Source organism: Cloeon dipterum, chromosome 4 (assembly GCF_949628265.1).
Source record: "Cloeon dipterum chromosome 4, ieCloDipt1.1, whole genome shotgun sequence".
NCBI lineage: Eukaryota > Metazoa > Arthropoda > Insecta > Ephemeroptera > Baetidae > Cloeon > Cloeon dipterum.
Genome location: NC_088789.1, coordinates 27,751,315 through 27,766,047, shown reverse-complemented (window position 1 = coordinate 27,766,047; position 14,733 = coordinate 27,751,315). Strand labels below are relative to the sequence as shown.

Sequence of the window (14,733 nt, the reverse complement as noted above, 5' to 3'; positions counted from 1 at the left end):
TACCCACTTTTGGCCGCCAATTATTTTTGGATCCTCACGTGCAATTACAAGCGAAAACAAACACACTCGCACGCATGACGCTGGGAGCCAAGTGTGGCTTGTGTGTGCGCGCCCGTTTTTGAAGCTCGACTCACAACTAACAGCGCAGTACCGGCAAAAAATTCATTCGTAATTCATGAGCCATTAGCCGCTTTTGAGGATTTTTAGGAAAAATAAAGCTGATGATGATAATTAATATAAAACTTCATCAATTCAATTAAATTTGTATTAAATCTGTATCGCCAGGTGGCAGTGCAAAGGTGAAACGCACCCTTCGCTGCATCTTCTCCCCCTCTGCACTTCTAACCTCGCACAACAGCAGTCGAAACAAAATTCTCTCTCTGACTAGGAAGAGTTTCCATGCGAAAATATTCTAGAAACTTGTTAAGATCCGCACTACGTACGGGGTAAAAATTAACTGATTGTATCCATAATAATTGCAAATGTCCAAAATTGACATTTTCTTGTTCACATTATTTATTGTTTGTGATATTGCAGTCTTAACTTTACTACTTCAAACCACGAGAATTAATGTCAGCAGCGCCGATTCCTCACGAGTCCTGAGCTTAATTCTCTTACTTAGCCATAACTATACGGAAAGGGTTTGACCGCGTATTTAGCCAGTCGATAAAGGAAAGCAGGGTCGGGGTGGTTTGAAATCCATACCTATGGCGGTTTATGATGCGCTTGTCAGATGCGCTGAGAGAGAGGCTACCCAAGGGATGAGCAAGGAGGAGAGCTAAAGGTGGTCCGACTTGACCGGTCCGCCACCAGCAGGAGAAGAGCGAGAGAGCCGTCGCGGGTGTGTGTGTGAGCGCTCCCCTCCGTGAAGGGTGGTTGAATAACCTGAGACTCTCCCTCCACGCTCCCCTTTGGGCGCCCGAATATTTTACATTGATTGCCTCGTCACGAATTACTACAAAGAGAAAAGACGCATTTCTGTCACGGCTCCTCGACCCCACAAGAGTTTGAATGAAAAAAAGTACTTATAATTTTGGTTGGGAAAAGGGTTTCCTTGTGAGTTGCGGAAGATTTTGACGGTTACTTTATTTTATCACTAAATTGAAATACTATTAGAGGGGGGGGGGGGGCGAAAATACGATTTCTTGAAAGCTTCTGCAATGTTTGTGAAGAAAACTAATGAAATTTCCTCTCTAATTTATAATGACAATTACTGTTGACAAAATATTTCCAAGGCGGTCAATGACTTTGTAACGGCACCAAAAGTGTAAACTCTCTCAAGTTGCGTGAGTACTCAAGGGAAAGATAATTAAGAGCTTCGTATCTGGAAATAGTTCCTCGCTCAGGTTTCACACAACAATGGCATGCAACATTGTCTTCTTAAAAGTAAAGTTTACTTGAAATACTATTTAAAATTTTGAGAAAATCGGCTCAAAGGTTTGCATGCTAATCAAGCATTGTCTCCCTACTGCAAAATCACGGTTTATTTCACAATTAAGAATATTTTTCCTTACAATTCGCACACCATTGGATAGATCGCGTCGAGAAGAATCGAAATCAAGCGGAAAAAATCGGTGAATTTTGGAAAATCTTAAATTTAACTGCTTTTCTCGGTCCTGACTTTTAAATTAAAAAACAACATGCTATAGTCAACAACGCAAAATATTCTTAATTGTTAATTAGCCAGTAAAGCTCCACTTCAAATTTAACTGCTCGTAAAAAAGAGAGATTTGAAATTTTCACTCGAGGAAGACAGTATATTTCTCATAAAAATTTCACAATAATCCAAGAGAGGCCGGGCACGAGTTTTGCTTCATTTGAAACTCGGGAGCAGCTGAAACACGAAACTTTCCGTTCACTCTGCGTTGCAAAACGAGCCCAATGCCAGAAGGCTAATTAATCCTCTGAGAAATTTTCTGACGCTGAATTTCCGGTAAATCTTCCGATTCGGCAGCAGGTGTTAAAGCCAACTGCTCCACCGGCAATTGTCGCGCACGCACGCTCATTCTTTAATAGTTATCGTGTACAAAGGTTCGCAGCACAGCACGGCAGCACCTGGAGCCAACTGCGCACTTTGCAGCATCCGCCCCCGTATCGCCGCGTTTATCAGATAGTCCCAGTCCGTCCGTCCGTCCGTCGGCCTCTCGGTTCGCGCGGCGACGATAACGACACCAGAAATGGCAATAACAATAATAATTCAGCTAACGGTCTCGCTCGCGGCGCACAGAGACAAAGAAGTGGGCCACTCGCTCTCGAGCCAGAGACCAGAGACGCGCGCTGGCTGCTATTAAAAATTCAATCTGACAGAGCAGCAGCAGCAGCAGCACAGCAGGCCAGAAGAATAGATGCAATCCGCTCCCTGCACTCTTGCTGCATCGTGCAGATGCAGACGCAAGCCAGCGGCGTGGCAACATCGACGTTTTGAAATTTAACACTTTCAAGTTTTTTTATACAAAATATTTTAGTAATGCGTTAAGGGAAATTTTTGTACCTTTTGATTAAAATGCTATCTAAATAGAAGGAAAATGCTAAAAAATTAATTTTTTACGCTAATCACGATTTATTTTGCAAATCAGGGAAATTTTCCTTGAAATTCGAGTACCATAGGATAGATGGCGATAAGACGGGTCGAAATCAAGCAAAACGATCATTAATTTTTCGAGATATTTGACAAAATCTAAATTGAACTGTTCCTCCGTCCTGAAGGAATGATACTGCAAAAGCCTGGAAATAATTGTTGCCAATGCATAAACTCGTTCCTTAGGATTCAGTTAAAGCCTTAATTGACCTAAGAAGCACTGTAATTTTTTGGGAAAATTGGCTGTAAAGTTAGCGTGCTTTTCAAATGGTAAGGGCTGTCTCCTTACTTGAAATCCGATTTAATTTCAAAACCAAGAGTTTCCCCAATAAGTGGAATACACCGTTGGACAGATCTCGACGAGAGGAATCGGAATATGCCAAGAAAATATGTTCAAGCACTAAATTTTGGAGAAAATTGGCAAAATTTGAATTTTTTCTGTGGGAAGGTCCTTTTTTATTGTTGAACAAATTTTTTTATCGATCAATTGCTTATGGCATCCAACAATTCAAATAATTTTTAACTGTTGTCCAGTATCATTCCACTTTGTGCAAAATTATCCCAATTGTTGGCCAGTAAAGCTACTGCTCTTTGAAATAGACGTCCCACCCTGCCAAACGAAACCGATAGTCGATGCACTGGGTCGATGTGCGATTCAGAAAGGGAGGCAGGCGTTGATCTCGATTTCCATGAATTGTGCTGCGGGCGCACATCTCTGGCTTTCCCTATCCGTTCCGCGAATAGCTCGCTGTTGGCGCGCGCTCTGCAGCCCCCGTGCAACCCCACAGCACCCCGTCGTCACGTTTTTTAACCCTCCCACTCTCCGCGTGGCCAGGGACTTGGCTGCGCCGATTCGCGTTTCCGCGCTACCGTTTGTGTGTGAGTGTGTGTGCGTGCTTGCTTGCACTTCTATTGATTTAGTTTATAGGTATTCGACAAAACTACGCACTATATTATCAGGATTTGCGATCGCTGCCACGTTCACCGCTCGAGATGTAAACAAATGGGGTGCACACCTTGCGGGATTATGTTGCAAGCAACGCAACTAAATTCCTCACACAAGAAAAGCCGCAAAATGGTATTTCAGCATTTTGCAGGCCAACTTTGTGATGTTTAGCAACAGTTTATCAGATTTCGGCTAATTTCTCGAAATATTTATTGATATTTTCGCTTGATTTCGATCCCTCTCGTCGTGATTTATTCAACGGTGTGCGAATTCCGAGGAAACATTCCCCAAATTGTGAAAATAATCGTGGTTTTACAGTAAGGAGACAATTTAGGTCAATTTCGGCTTTATCTAAATTCTTATGGATTGGTAACAAGTATTTTCCGGATTTTTGCATTGACACATTTGTTTCAATTTAAATTCCGGTTAGTCTTTTAGAGATCACGGCGCTTCGCGGCAGACGGCCTCTAACAATGTCAAATTTATCTGTCTTACATGCACGCGTGTGCCTGACTTTCAAACTGCGGTGACGAATTAATGGCACATAAGAAGCGCCTCTTCCTCTTATCGCCGAGCTAATGTGATGTCACCATCCATCACCGTCTAATTTTGAAATCTTTTGCGCTGGATACAATTGAAACCGACACGAATTCACCTTCAAACGCACTTGACTAAAGAGCCGGCCAAATTTTGCTCACCTCGAGCCAAACGTAATCTATTAATAAATTCAAATTGCATAAAGAGAACAATATTCACTGTACAAAAAATAATAAATCACCAAACAGCACTGATCTTAAAAGTGTTTTTTTATCTCTAAAAGATCACTGACCTTTATCTTCATTATAATCAGATTAAAGAATAATAGCCATTTTGTAGATGAGAACTTAACAGACGATTTTGGGGTCATTTCCTTCCTTGTTCTAAATTGAATAAACGTTTATTAGTTGAAGCGATGTAAAAAATGACACGACGTGAACTCGAAGCACAAGTAAAAAAAGAGGCACACACAGCAGGCAGCTGGGCTTAGTAAAAGATAACAAAGTCAAACACGGTAGGGTGTCAATACGGTTGTAAAATTCTACGTCTAAACCACCTGCTCAGCTTGAAAGAGGAAAAATCATCCCTTTAACCGAATTCCAGCAATAAATGAACATCAAATCGTAACGGTTGGAAATACTAACATTTCTACTCGGGGGATGAAATTATTTTTGATGCGTGGACACCCCAAAAACCATTTAGCTCGCCAGGGGGAGTCCATCCAAGTCGAAGGGTGTGCAGTTTTTGCATTTCTGACGCTTAGAACCCGAGATTTAGCGCTCACAACATTTACAAAAATTCGAAAAATTCGTGTTTTTTACGTTTAAAATTGAATTTTCCGAAAACGAAGCTAAAAATTACCATGAATTTGTCACACAAGTTCACACGTACCCTGAGACAACTTTTCAGGGGCGTTTCGGATTTTTCGGGTTTTTAAAAACCAAATAAAACACCCGGAAATGTTCGAATATGAGCCTTGGTGACCTTTAACCTTGACGTACGAGTTCAAATTCGGCGTTCCTTCGATCGGGCTTGACGAGACGAGTTCAACACAAGACATACTTCAACTTTGAAATTATTGCACCAATGATTTTAATCTAAGGGTGAAAAGATTATCTTGACACCTGCGACCCGTGATTTCCAATCAAACGAATTAACAACCCTGGCGAGGGTTGAAACGCAGGGGAAATTTCGGCAGGCGACTGACAAGGTGCCCTCTGGGCGGACGGGTAGGAGGATGCAGGTGCGTCCTCCTAAAGTTCGCAGCCTGGTCGGTCGGGTGAATGACCCAGAAAGCATCAGCGGCAGGCCGAACCACAACAAAAACAAACACGTCCTGCGGCCGTTGCCAACAGGCTGGCCGATCGCCCGTGCTAGCAGTAAGGTCTGCCAGGGTGGTCCGAGGGTGGACAAGTGCGTGGGACGTGTGTCCGAGGCGCCGAAAGCGCGCTCGTCTAATTAGACAAGATGGCAGGCAGGCCCGCGGCCGAGACGAGCGCCGAAATCGCGTCGTCGGCCGCGAACAACGCGTCGAACGGCTCGGCAAACTCACCTCGCTCGTGCCGGAAGGGTTGTCCGAGCGTCCGGCAGCGCTGACAAGCGTCCAGGGCCCCGCGGAGACGGTGCTTCGTGACCAAAACAAAGCTGCGCTTCGACTGACTGTGTAACACGCAGTAACCTGCCTTGCTTCGATTTATTTTGCATTGGCCTCGCTCGCTCGCATTGGCTGTGTTGTTGACTGCGCACTCGGCGACTGCGCACCATCTGTGCGGCCAGGATCTAGGCGTGCGCCGTCCCAGAACCTAGCCAGCTGTTCTACTCCGTCTCACTTGCAGCGCCAGCTCCGCGAGTAGGCCTTGCGGGCCTGCCTATCTCACGTGTGTGTGACTGTGTGTCTTTTTATTATTTTCCCAGTACACTTTTGCTAGTGTTTCTATTTTGTTTCTCACGCGTTCCGAAAAACAAGCACTTCTTCTTCTTGTGATTAATTGTTTTGATTGGGTTTGAATGCAAAACTGAAATGACATTGAACAACCAGTCGTTAAGTCAGGCGAAAAATTTCTGCCTTGGACTTATCTGATCTACAAAATCTATTATTAATATAAAAAAAAAACTGACAAAATTGCAAACCCTGCTATTCTTGCTACAGAAACAAGATTTTTTTGTTGATTTAATTCAACAAAAAAGAGCGTACATATATTTTTTAAACAAAGTACACTTAGTTTTAATTATAAATAAACCTTAAATGAGTGGAATTTAGATTTCCGATTTTTTGGGCCAGTTTAATGAGCACGATTCATGCAATTTTAAGCTAAATGAACCATACGAAAAACAGACAAAAGCCATCTAAATTGGCTAATTAGAAAAAGGAAGAAATTAATTCATATTTTTATTTTTTTGGTAGAATTTTTTAGTCCATTTGACCAGTTGCATAAACCCTTTGTTATTGAAGCCGCCCAACAGATAGTGCAACCACAGACTTTCTTAAAAATTTTGTTTTAAACGGTTTTAAGGCATTTCCGCTGCGATTACAGACTCAATCTAGCTAATATGGTGTTTTTAATTAATTTGCTAATTTTTGACGTGCTGAAAACCAAAATCAGTTCAGCCATTCGCCGTAGAAACGTTGGAAAATATTTTTTTATTTCAAAAAATAGATTTTCACGATTTTACGGCGATTGGCTGAACCGATTTTGGTTTTCAGCACGTCAAAAAATAGCAAATTAATTGAAGAATGCACAGTAGCTAGATTGAGTCTGAAATCGCAGCGGAAGTGCCTTAAAATCGAAAGTCTACGGTGGCGCCATCTGTTGGCGGCTTCGAACACTTAGGGTTTATGCAACTGGTGAATTATTAATATTTTCAATCAAAACAGTTTTTCACATTTTTTTAGACCTGTTGACAAAAACGGAGTGCAGTTGTAGCATTTCTGACCCTTAGAACCCGAGATTATTTGGAGCTCACACCATTTACAAAATTGAAACATTTGTTTTTTTTTACGAAATTTAAAAGTGAATTTCTCGGCAACGATTCTGAATGCACACTTGGTATTTGTACACGAGTTTGCACTTACCATGATACCACTTTTAATGGGCGTTTCTGACTTTTCGGATTTTTAAAATCCAAAAAAAACATCCGGAAATTAATGAAAATGAGCCTTGGTGACCTTGACCGGAAACCTCAAATTTCATGTTTATTCGATCGGGCTTGACTAGAGGAGTTCAACGCACACATTAAATCTTTAAATTAATTTATGTACTCTCAAAATTCACCCAAAGTGTCCCGTGAAACCTGTAAAAATCGCAAAAATGAAAATTTTTACATTTTTTCTAAGTTAAGACTGATAATCGATCGTGTTAGTTCCGTCTGGTTATCTTGACACAGCCAAAACCGTCCTGCGAGACGTGGCTTTGTAATCACAAAATCATGCGGCAGGGATGCTATTTTTATTTTTGTGATTTTTGCTTGGGTTTTAAGAAAACGTATTTTTCCTTCACGAAATAATGCTTAGAATGTTAGGAAATAAAATAAATTCGAATGTGGTATTGCGTTATAAAGATCTCAGCTGCCTCCAATTAGCAGCAGATGCGCATTAAAGCCTGCTGCGCGTCACAAAAACTGTTATTTCTTCCGATTTCATGCTGGATAAGAACTAATAGGCACAGTATTTATTTAATTTATTTCGTAATAAATGAATGATAATAATTCAAATTGAAAAACATTATTTTCCATCTCGCTTTTAGAAGTGTTAGCGTGAATTTCCAAAAAGGAGAAGTTGGACGAACTAGAATTTCTCGTCTCGCCACTCAATGTGTCTCTTTAATCAAAGTAAAGTAGAGCCCTATATTTCAACTGGCCTAATTATACTAGAACCTGCTGCTAATTTATGCACGTTTAATTACAAGCAAGGCATAAAGCAGCAATTTAAGCGCAGTAGCTCTTCTCGAGGCCTGCGGCCTGAGAAATGAAACACTCAGCTTGGAGAGAAACGCGCGCCGCGCATCCAATACACACACACAGCCGCCGCCGCCGAGACTTATATATTGTGCCAGGACATTGCTGCGTGTTCTTGTACACCTCTCCTCCTCACTTCATTATTATAAAAGTCGACTATCCCAAGGCTAAGTAAGTTGAAATATATATATGTAACGTTCACAATTAGGCGCAGCAGAGGAGCAAGAAATCAGTCGGGATTAACAGTCTCGGTACAAACTTTGCACGCTTCATTTAAAGCGATTGCGAAACGTTCCACAAGAAGGGACGTGGTGTGTGTGTGTGTATGTGTGTGTGTGTTTATATAAAGTCGCAGTAAAAAGCTTTCGAGGAATGCGCGAGAGAACGTTAAAGCCTCAGAGTTTGCTGCCGACTCGGTGCGATGAATGCTCAGAGTTGTTGGCCGTTGTATATATAGCGACACGACACGATTCACGGAAGGGCGGCGCAGTTTGGGTCCAACCCCGAGCCACCCGACCAACGTTCTATGGAAAGTGAATGACGCACTTTCTCACCATCAGCAATAAAGCGCCTTACACGTAGACAGCCTGCGCAATGCAAACGTGCGACCCCGTTGCATAGCCATCGGGCGATATGGAAAAGTGGCGACCCGAGCACAAAGGAGCGTAATTTGCGCATTTGCATGCAGCTGCAAGCCTGTGTATTTTTCTATTCAGACTAATCAGCAAACGAGGGTTGCCTCTGCAGCAGCCCAGGTGAATCTCTGGACGGAAAACTGGAAAAAATGTCGCATAATTCGTATATAGTTCTTTTTGTTTACTTATAAAAACTTTATTTGCAGAGCAAAAACTGCACGAATTATTTAATATAATATTACCTGATATTTTTAACAATTATCTTGAAGTTTAATAGATGTAAATGATTGAAAATTTACTGTGTGGAAAGATAAAGCAACCCTGAAATTTTAGGAGAAATTATTTCAAGACATTAATGAGCTATTTTTCTCGTCTAAAAATTAAAAACTATTGATTCCCTGGAGGCTGCAATAACTCGCAAACTCCGACATATTAAAAAGTTTCCTCCGATTTTAAAATGCAGATTAAAGTGGTGTTCTCCGGATCTTGTCTGCGCAGATTGTGGAGACGGTTCAGTAGTGATTAAATTAGTTTCAACACATTTTTTTACTCCACAAACTAAAGCTTATATGCATATCCTTAAAGAGTTTTGCATAGACCTCCATAGCCAAGATAAATTAAATCAAAATGAGCAACTACACTGCATTTTGCTCTCGCTCGTCCCCGTTTATGTATGTATAATCCGCATTGCACAACAGACAATGCTTTATAACGTGAAGTCGGCACTCATTTGCCATGCATCGGCTACGCCAGGCGCGCCCGACGGACCTGCATAATATATCGTAAAATGATATAATACCAGTATGCCATCAGCTAGCAGTATAAAGATCTCATTATAATTGGATTAGGCGTTCCTCGCTGAGAGCTGTAAAAATGCAGCTGAGGATATGTCGGAGTTGACAGTGAAATGGCGTGTCCTTTTGTTATTTCACGTACGGCACACTGCACTGATATTTCCACCAAATTGACGGCGCGAAGCAATTTAACCAAGAGTGTTATATCACCAATCAAAAGAGCAGTCTTCTATTTCGAACTCAAACTTTTAAATTTAATGAGCTTGTTATTCTTATCATGGAGTTAATATGTAAATTTTTGGCGAGGACGTGACTTTGAAGGAGTGAGAAAACCGTCAAAAGTTGGACAAATAAAGGCAACATTTTTTAAGCTCGGTTGACATGCAACCGTACTATTAAATTCAAGGACAAGGTTATATCTAAATTTAAATTAATCTGATACGATTCACGAGTTCGTGAACATTAATATTATACCTGAGGTTTTAAGTGCATAAACAATTTTTACAAACTGTCACAATAATTAAGAAAAAAAATAAAAATAAGCAGTTGAAGCAATTTTTTAGTTTGATATAATATGTATTTCTCTCTAATCCTATTTCATGGAAAAAAAACAACAACCGCCAACAATAGAATATACCAGAAAATGTTTTAACAAAAGCCAGATTTTTTCGATTTTTCCATTGAATTAATTAATATATTGTTCTATTCACGGAATTAGGCTTTACTTGTGAGCAGCAACGATGAAGTCTGTTTTAATTCCAATATGGTCTTCAAACACGTGTTTATTTATTTATTTATTATCCTACTAACCAATTAGCTGAAACTAATTCATTTATGTATTTTAGTTGAATGGACGGGTTGAAGTTAAGTGGCCAGTTAAAATATCTTGTTTAATATATTTAATATGAAATTCTAAAATTTATTGATTACAGTAAATGAGTAAAAGTAATTCAGTTGCTTCAATGAACAGGAAAGAATTAAATTTTACAGACACAAATGTAGGTGAAACGATTTCTTTTTAAGTCTAACATTCACAGACTAGAAGTTTCAACTACCTTCACTTTTACACAAAGTTTAAGGAGAACGTCTGTTATTTACATAATTTTGAGTCAGTGCTGGGCGCTCCCTAGGTGATAGGGTAGAAAATCAATATATTCATTCACGTTATTGAATGTAAATTGGACCACAGAAATGGTTAATCACTGCAACAAATTTTGATATGTTAACCAAAACTGAAACTTAGATCCTCTAAACCTCGAATTACTAATGTGCAAGCCAATTTCATTGTTGAAAAGCAATTCAGAGCATCTTGGCTCGCAGCTGATCGGCTAAAACCTGTTTTTGGATCTGCTCCATGATGCCGCTGCCACTGGGGCCTGGATCCATGGCCAGGCCGATCTGGCTGGGCAGGTGGCCGATCAAAGAGGCTTTGTGCTTGCGGTTCACGTGCTGCGACAAACCGTGCTTCTGCGCGAATCCGGCACCGCACTCGGTGCACGTGTACTTCTTGGCCGGCGCGGGTTTGGTCGGCGGCGGCTCCGGCAGGACGATTCTGCCGTGCTGCTGCAGGTGGATGACGAGCAGCTCGTGGCTGGGGAAGCCGCAGCCGCACTCCTTGCACGTGTAGAACGTGTGGATCTTGGCGTGCGCGATCAGTTCTGCCATCTGGGAGAAGCACTCGTTGCAGTACTTGCAGATGAATGGCTTGGTGCCGTCGTGCAGCTTGCTGTGCTGCTGCAGGGTGCGCCTCTGCAGAAACTCCTTGCCGCAAATGGTGCAGGCGAATGGTGAGTGGCCGTGCGTGCGTCTGTGATCAACCAGCTCGAACTTCCGGGCAAATGCCTGACCGCAGTCGGAACAGGAAAAGGCATTGTTGCCGCCGTGGAATCTCGAGTGGGCCACCAACTGCTCCTCCTGGGCGAAGCATTCGTCACAGACGGGGCACTGAAAGGGCCGCTCGCCGCTGTGCAACTTCATGTGCATGTTCAGGGTGCGCCGCTGGCCGAAACTCTTGCCGCAGCTCTCGCAACGGTATGGCTTCTCCTTCGAGTGGGTCCGCTGGTGCGTCACCAAATGGTGCTTCAGGGTGAACGACTTCTTGCACTCCTCGCACTGGTATGGCCGCAGCCCAGAGTGCAGTCTCTGGTGCGTGTTAAGGCAGTGCTTGTGAGTGAACGTTTTCCCGCACTCGATGCACCCGTAAGGTCGTATTCCCGTGTGCACCTGAAACAAAATTATTTTGAGTGCTCCATCGTCCCACATTATTTAAGATCACATGATTCCTGATTTGTTTCTCTACAAATTGCAATAATCAAAAAAGGACCTTGCTACGGTAAAAACTCAAAATTTCTCCAAAATTTACAGCGCTTGACCACATTTTCTAGGCAGATATCGATTCCTAACGTCAAGATCTATCAAATGGTGTAAGAAACTTTTTTGGGAAGCTCTTTTGTTGTGAAATAAAATAAAATTTCAAGTAGGGAGACAATCCTTACCATTTGAAAAACGTGCTAACTTTGCAACCACTTTTCTAAAAAATTTACGATGCTACTTTGATCGATTTTGGCTTCATGTATTGGCAACAAGGAATTCCCAGGCTTTTCCAATATCATTCCTATTTAAGTGCTTATTGTACTAGTCTCTTCTGAGAGAAAATTTACAATTGTTTAAGTCTGGCCGAACTTAATTAGAGCAGTTTTTTAAAGCAAATCGATACACTTGAAAAACCTTTGTCTACTTGAGAACAGGAAACAAAAAGATTTATTAGTGCTGGTCTGCTCAACTAAACAAACAAGGTGGTTCGCAAAATTCAGCATTTTTTCTGGAAAAAAAACCCACTGTATTAATAACTTTTCATTTTTTGCGGGTTACCCACAACTCTCTGAATCATATTATGCACTGACCCAAGAGAGTGAGACACGATGTAATAAAGTCTAGAATTGAGTTTCTCATCGCAAAAACACATTTGAAATGATGCCAAGAGCGCTTAGTTCTGACATAAAGTTAATTTAACTTAACAATTCCACCCTCGGGGGTGCAGGGGTGGGTCTCAGCCCTAGAAAAGTAAAAATCGAAGTAAAAACAAAATTCACTGAAATGACGTTATTTTAAATGTTCTCAATTTTCAAATGTGAACTTGGTTTTCTTAAAAATGAGAGAAAAACATAGCACCAATTTTTTGATGATGTTGTTGTCAAGTAAATGAGCAAAATTTTTGCTATTTTAGATTTTTGAAATAAGAATTTACACTTGAGAATGCTACGTTTTTTTGAAAATTTTGACTTTAATTTTTTGAACTTTACCTTTGGCCTACGATGTTTATCATTAAAGGCAAATATTTTTTAAAGCATTTCTGACAACAATTTTTTTATCTACCTTAATCCAGGCTAAAGTTAATAATTCCCTAAAATAAAATCCCTTTTTAAAAAACAATCGAAAACTGAGTCCTTTTAAAATAGGCATTTTGTTGAACCATTTATTTTTTTCAGGTGATACGATTGTTTTTTTTTTATCCCATCAGTTAAACTTCTCAAATGAAAATAGCAGAGATATATTATTATATTTTCTATTTAAAAAAAAACCTGTGGAAATGGCTAGCTCTGGGCACATAAATAAAAAAGCAACACTTCCAATGATATAATTTCGAGGAGAGCTGGAGTTTGCATCCAATTAGTAATAAAAATCCGATGTTAGAATTTTGAATAGAAATGAAATTCCTGAATTTTCCACCGGCACTGTACTAACTTTAGCGTGAGTGGTAAGATGGTGTTTCAGCAAGAACGATTTTCCGCACTCATCACACGAGAATGGCCGCTCCTTATCACTGCGAATATTCTGGTGGCGCATGGTCTTCTCTATGGCCCGTTCGATGGATCTTTCGATGGAGCCGGTCGAGCTGCCAGAGTCGCTCAGTTTCGACGAGTCGTTGGTCGTGTCGATCCGAGCATTATTCGGACAAAGGAAATGGTGGTTTCCCTTTGGATCGCAGTTGCATTTGAATCCTGATGTTGTGAACAGGAATGGCTGGTAGACAAACGGCCCACTCAAGCCATTCAGACTCATGATGCCCTGCTTGTCGACAGTGTCGATAGTCTGGGACGAAGCTTCCTTTGAAGTCTGCAAAGGTTTTCAATGAGCACTGCGATTCTTTTTTAGAAAAATATTACTACCTGAATATTGGAAGTTTGTTGGAACTCCAATTGTGCAAGCTCTTGTTGACTGATAGTGCAGGGCTTCAGTTCAAAATACTTTTTATTTACAGTCTCTATTCCCTGGAACTGAGAGGAGAGTTTCGTTTACACCACTTCTAGGCCGTGTTTCACAACAAATCACACCTTCAAGTTTTGTTGATGTGCGTTTCCAGATACATTCAGTGAATAGTCTTGGTGCAATCTTTCTACTAAAAGCTCTGGAATCACCTGGGAGCTAAGGTTAGTTCTCGAGTGGCTTTGGTGTGAGTATTAGCTACCTTGAATGAGTCAAAATAGTATTCACTATTTTGCGGCGGCTGTTTAACAGCATAATTCCCAATCTCAAATTTCAATTCTGGATTTTTTCCGTCTTTTGGGTCGTGGAGGGGTTCACTAGGAGGAGCTGCAGACGTACTTCCAGCCTTGATGAGGTCTCCGAAATTGATTTCGTTGGCGGGCCAGCCTTCACTCAACCACGGATCAATTTTGGAGCCAGTGCTCATAATACCTTGCTCCCTGGGCCGCCCACGAACCTCGACATGCTACACTCGATGATGCTGCAAAAAGCGAAGAAAAAGGTCAATAAAACGTGCACCGAAAGTGGCATTATTTTACTCATTTGACTCTACATCCAAACAAAAAATCAACAAGTAGCAATTCAAGAAAATAAAATCAAGTTGAACGAGCGACTTGACGCACTATATGAGCCTACACATATGTGGTACGCACAGTGTGTGTTTGTTTTGGCCTTCGAATCCAACGCAAGGGGGCGTGGTTAAATCCTTGAGTGTGGAGCTGACGGTAGCGTTGATGAGGGCGCTTCAATCGACAAACAAAAATGGAACCTTCGAACCTTGTAGCTTACCATGCCATGCGACACAAACACACAAACACAAACCATTTATGTACATTAAGTTCTGGTCAGTTCTGGTGTCCAGCGCCATTACTTTCTTGCATATAATGGAATTTGTGAAAATTAAAGCCAAATTCAACTGTTGTGTTTGCATTTCAACGCGATTGGGATGAATGTTGTGTGAGATTCATGATCATAAGGAAGATTTAAAATTTCCCGCGTTTAATGTTTTGCCGCCAAAAGCTG

General features: G+C 41.2%; 2 protein-coding genes across 4 annotated transcripts in view; both read right to left on the bottom strand.

The window, feature by feature from the left end:
• Ypel (Yippee-like) overlaps positions 1-5,770 on the bottom strand; it is a 30,092-nt gene extending 24,322 nt beyond the window's left edge. The window contains exon 1 of the mRNA XM_065487461.1: positions 5,614-5,770. The gene's annotated coding sequence lies outside the window, so the exon portion shown is untranslated. The remainder of the gene's footprint in view (positions 1-5,613) is intronic.
• Positions 5,771-10,330: 4,560 nt separating this feature from the next.
• LOC135943208 (zinc finger protein ZFP2-like) lies at positions 10,331-14,476 on the bottom strand. 3 transcript variants are annotated; one of them, XM_065489664.1, is made up of 6 exons: positions 14,364-14,476; positions 13,913-14,191; positions 13,779-13,862; positions 13,614-13,721; positions 13,189-13,560; positions 10,331-11,667 (listed from the first exon to the last, which is right to left on the bottom strand). In XM_065489664.1, the coding sequence occupies exons 2-6, from the start codon at positions 14,135-14,137 to the stop codon at positions 10,744-10,746; spliced, it is 1,713 nt and encodes a 570-aa protein (XP_065345736.1). In that variant the 5' UTR covers positions 14,138-14,191; positions 14,364-14,476; the 3' UTR covers positions 10,331-10,743. The 3 variants fall into 3 exon arrangements, with proteins under 3 accessions (XP_065345736.1, XP_065345737.1, XP_065345734.1); XM_065489665.1 differs by having other exon boundaries at positions 14,334-14,409; XM_065489662.1 differs by having other exon boundaries at positions 14,250-14,375.
• Positions 14,477-14,733: the final 257 nt, after the last annotated feature.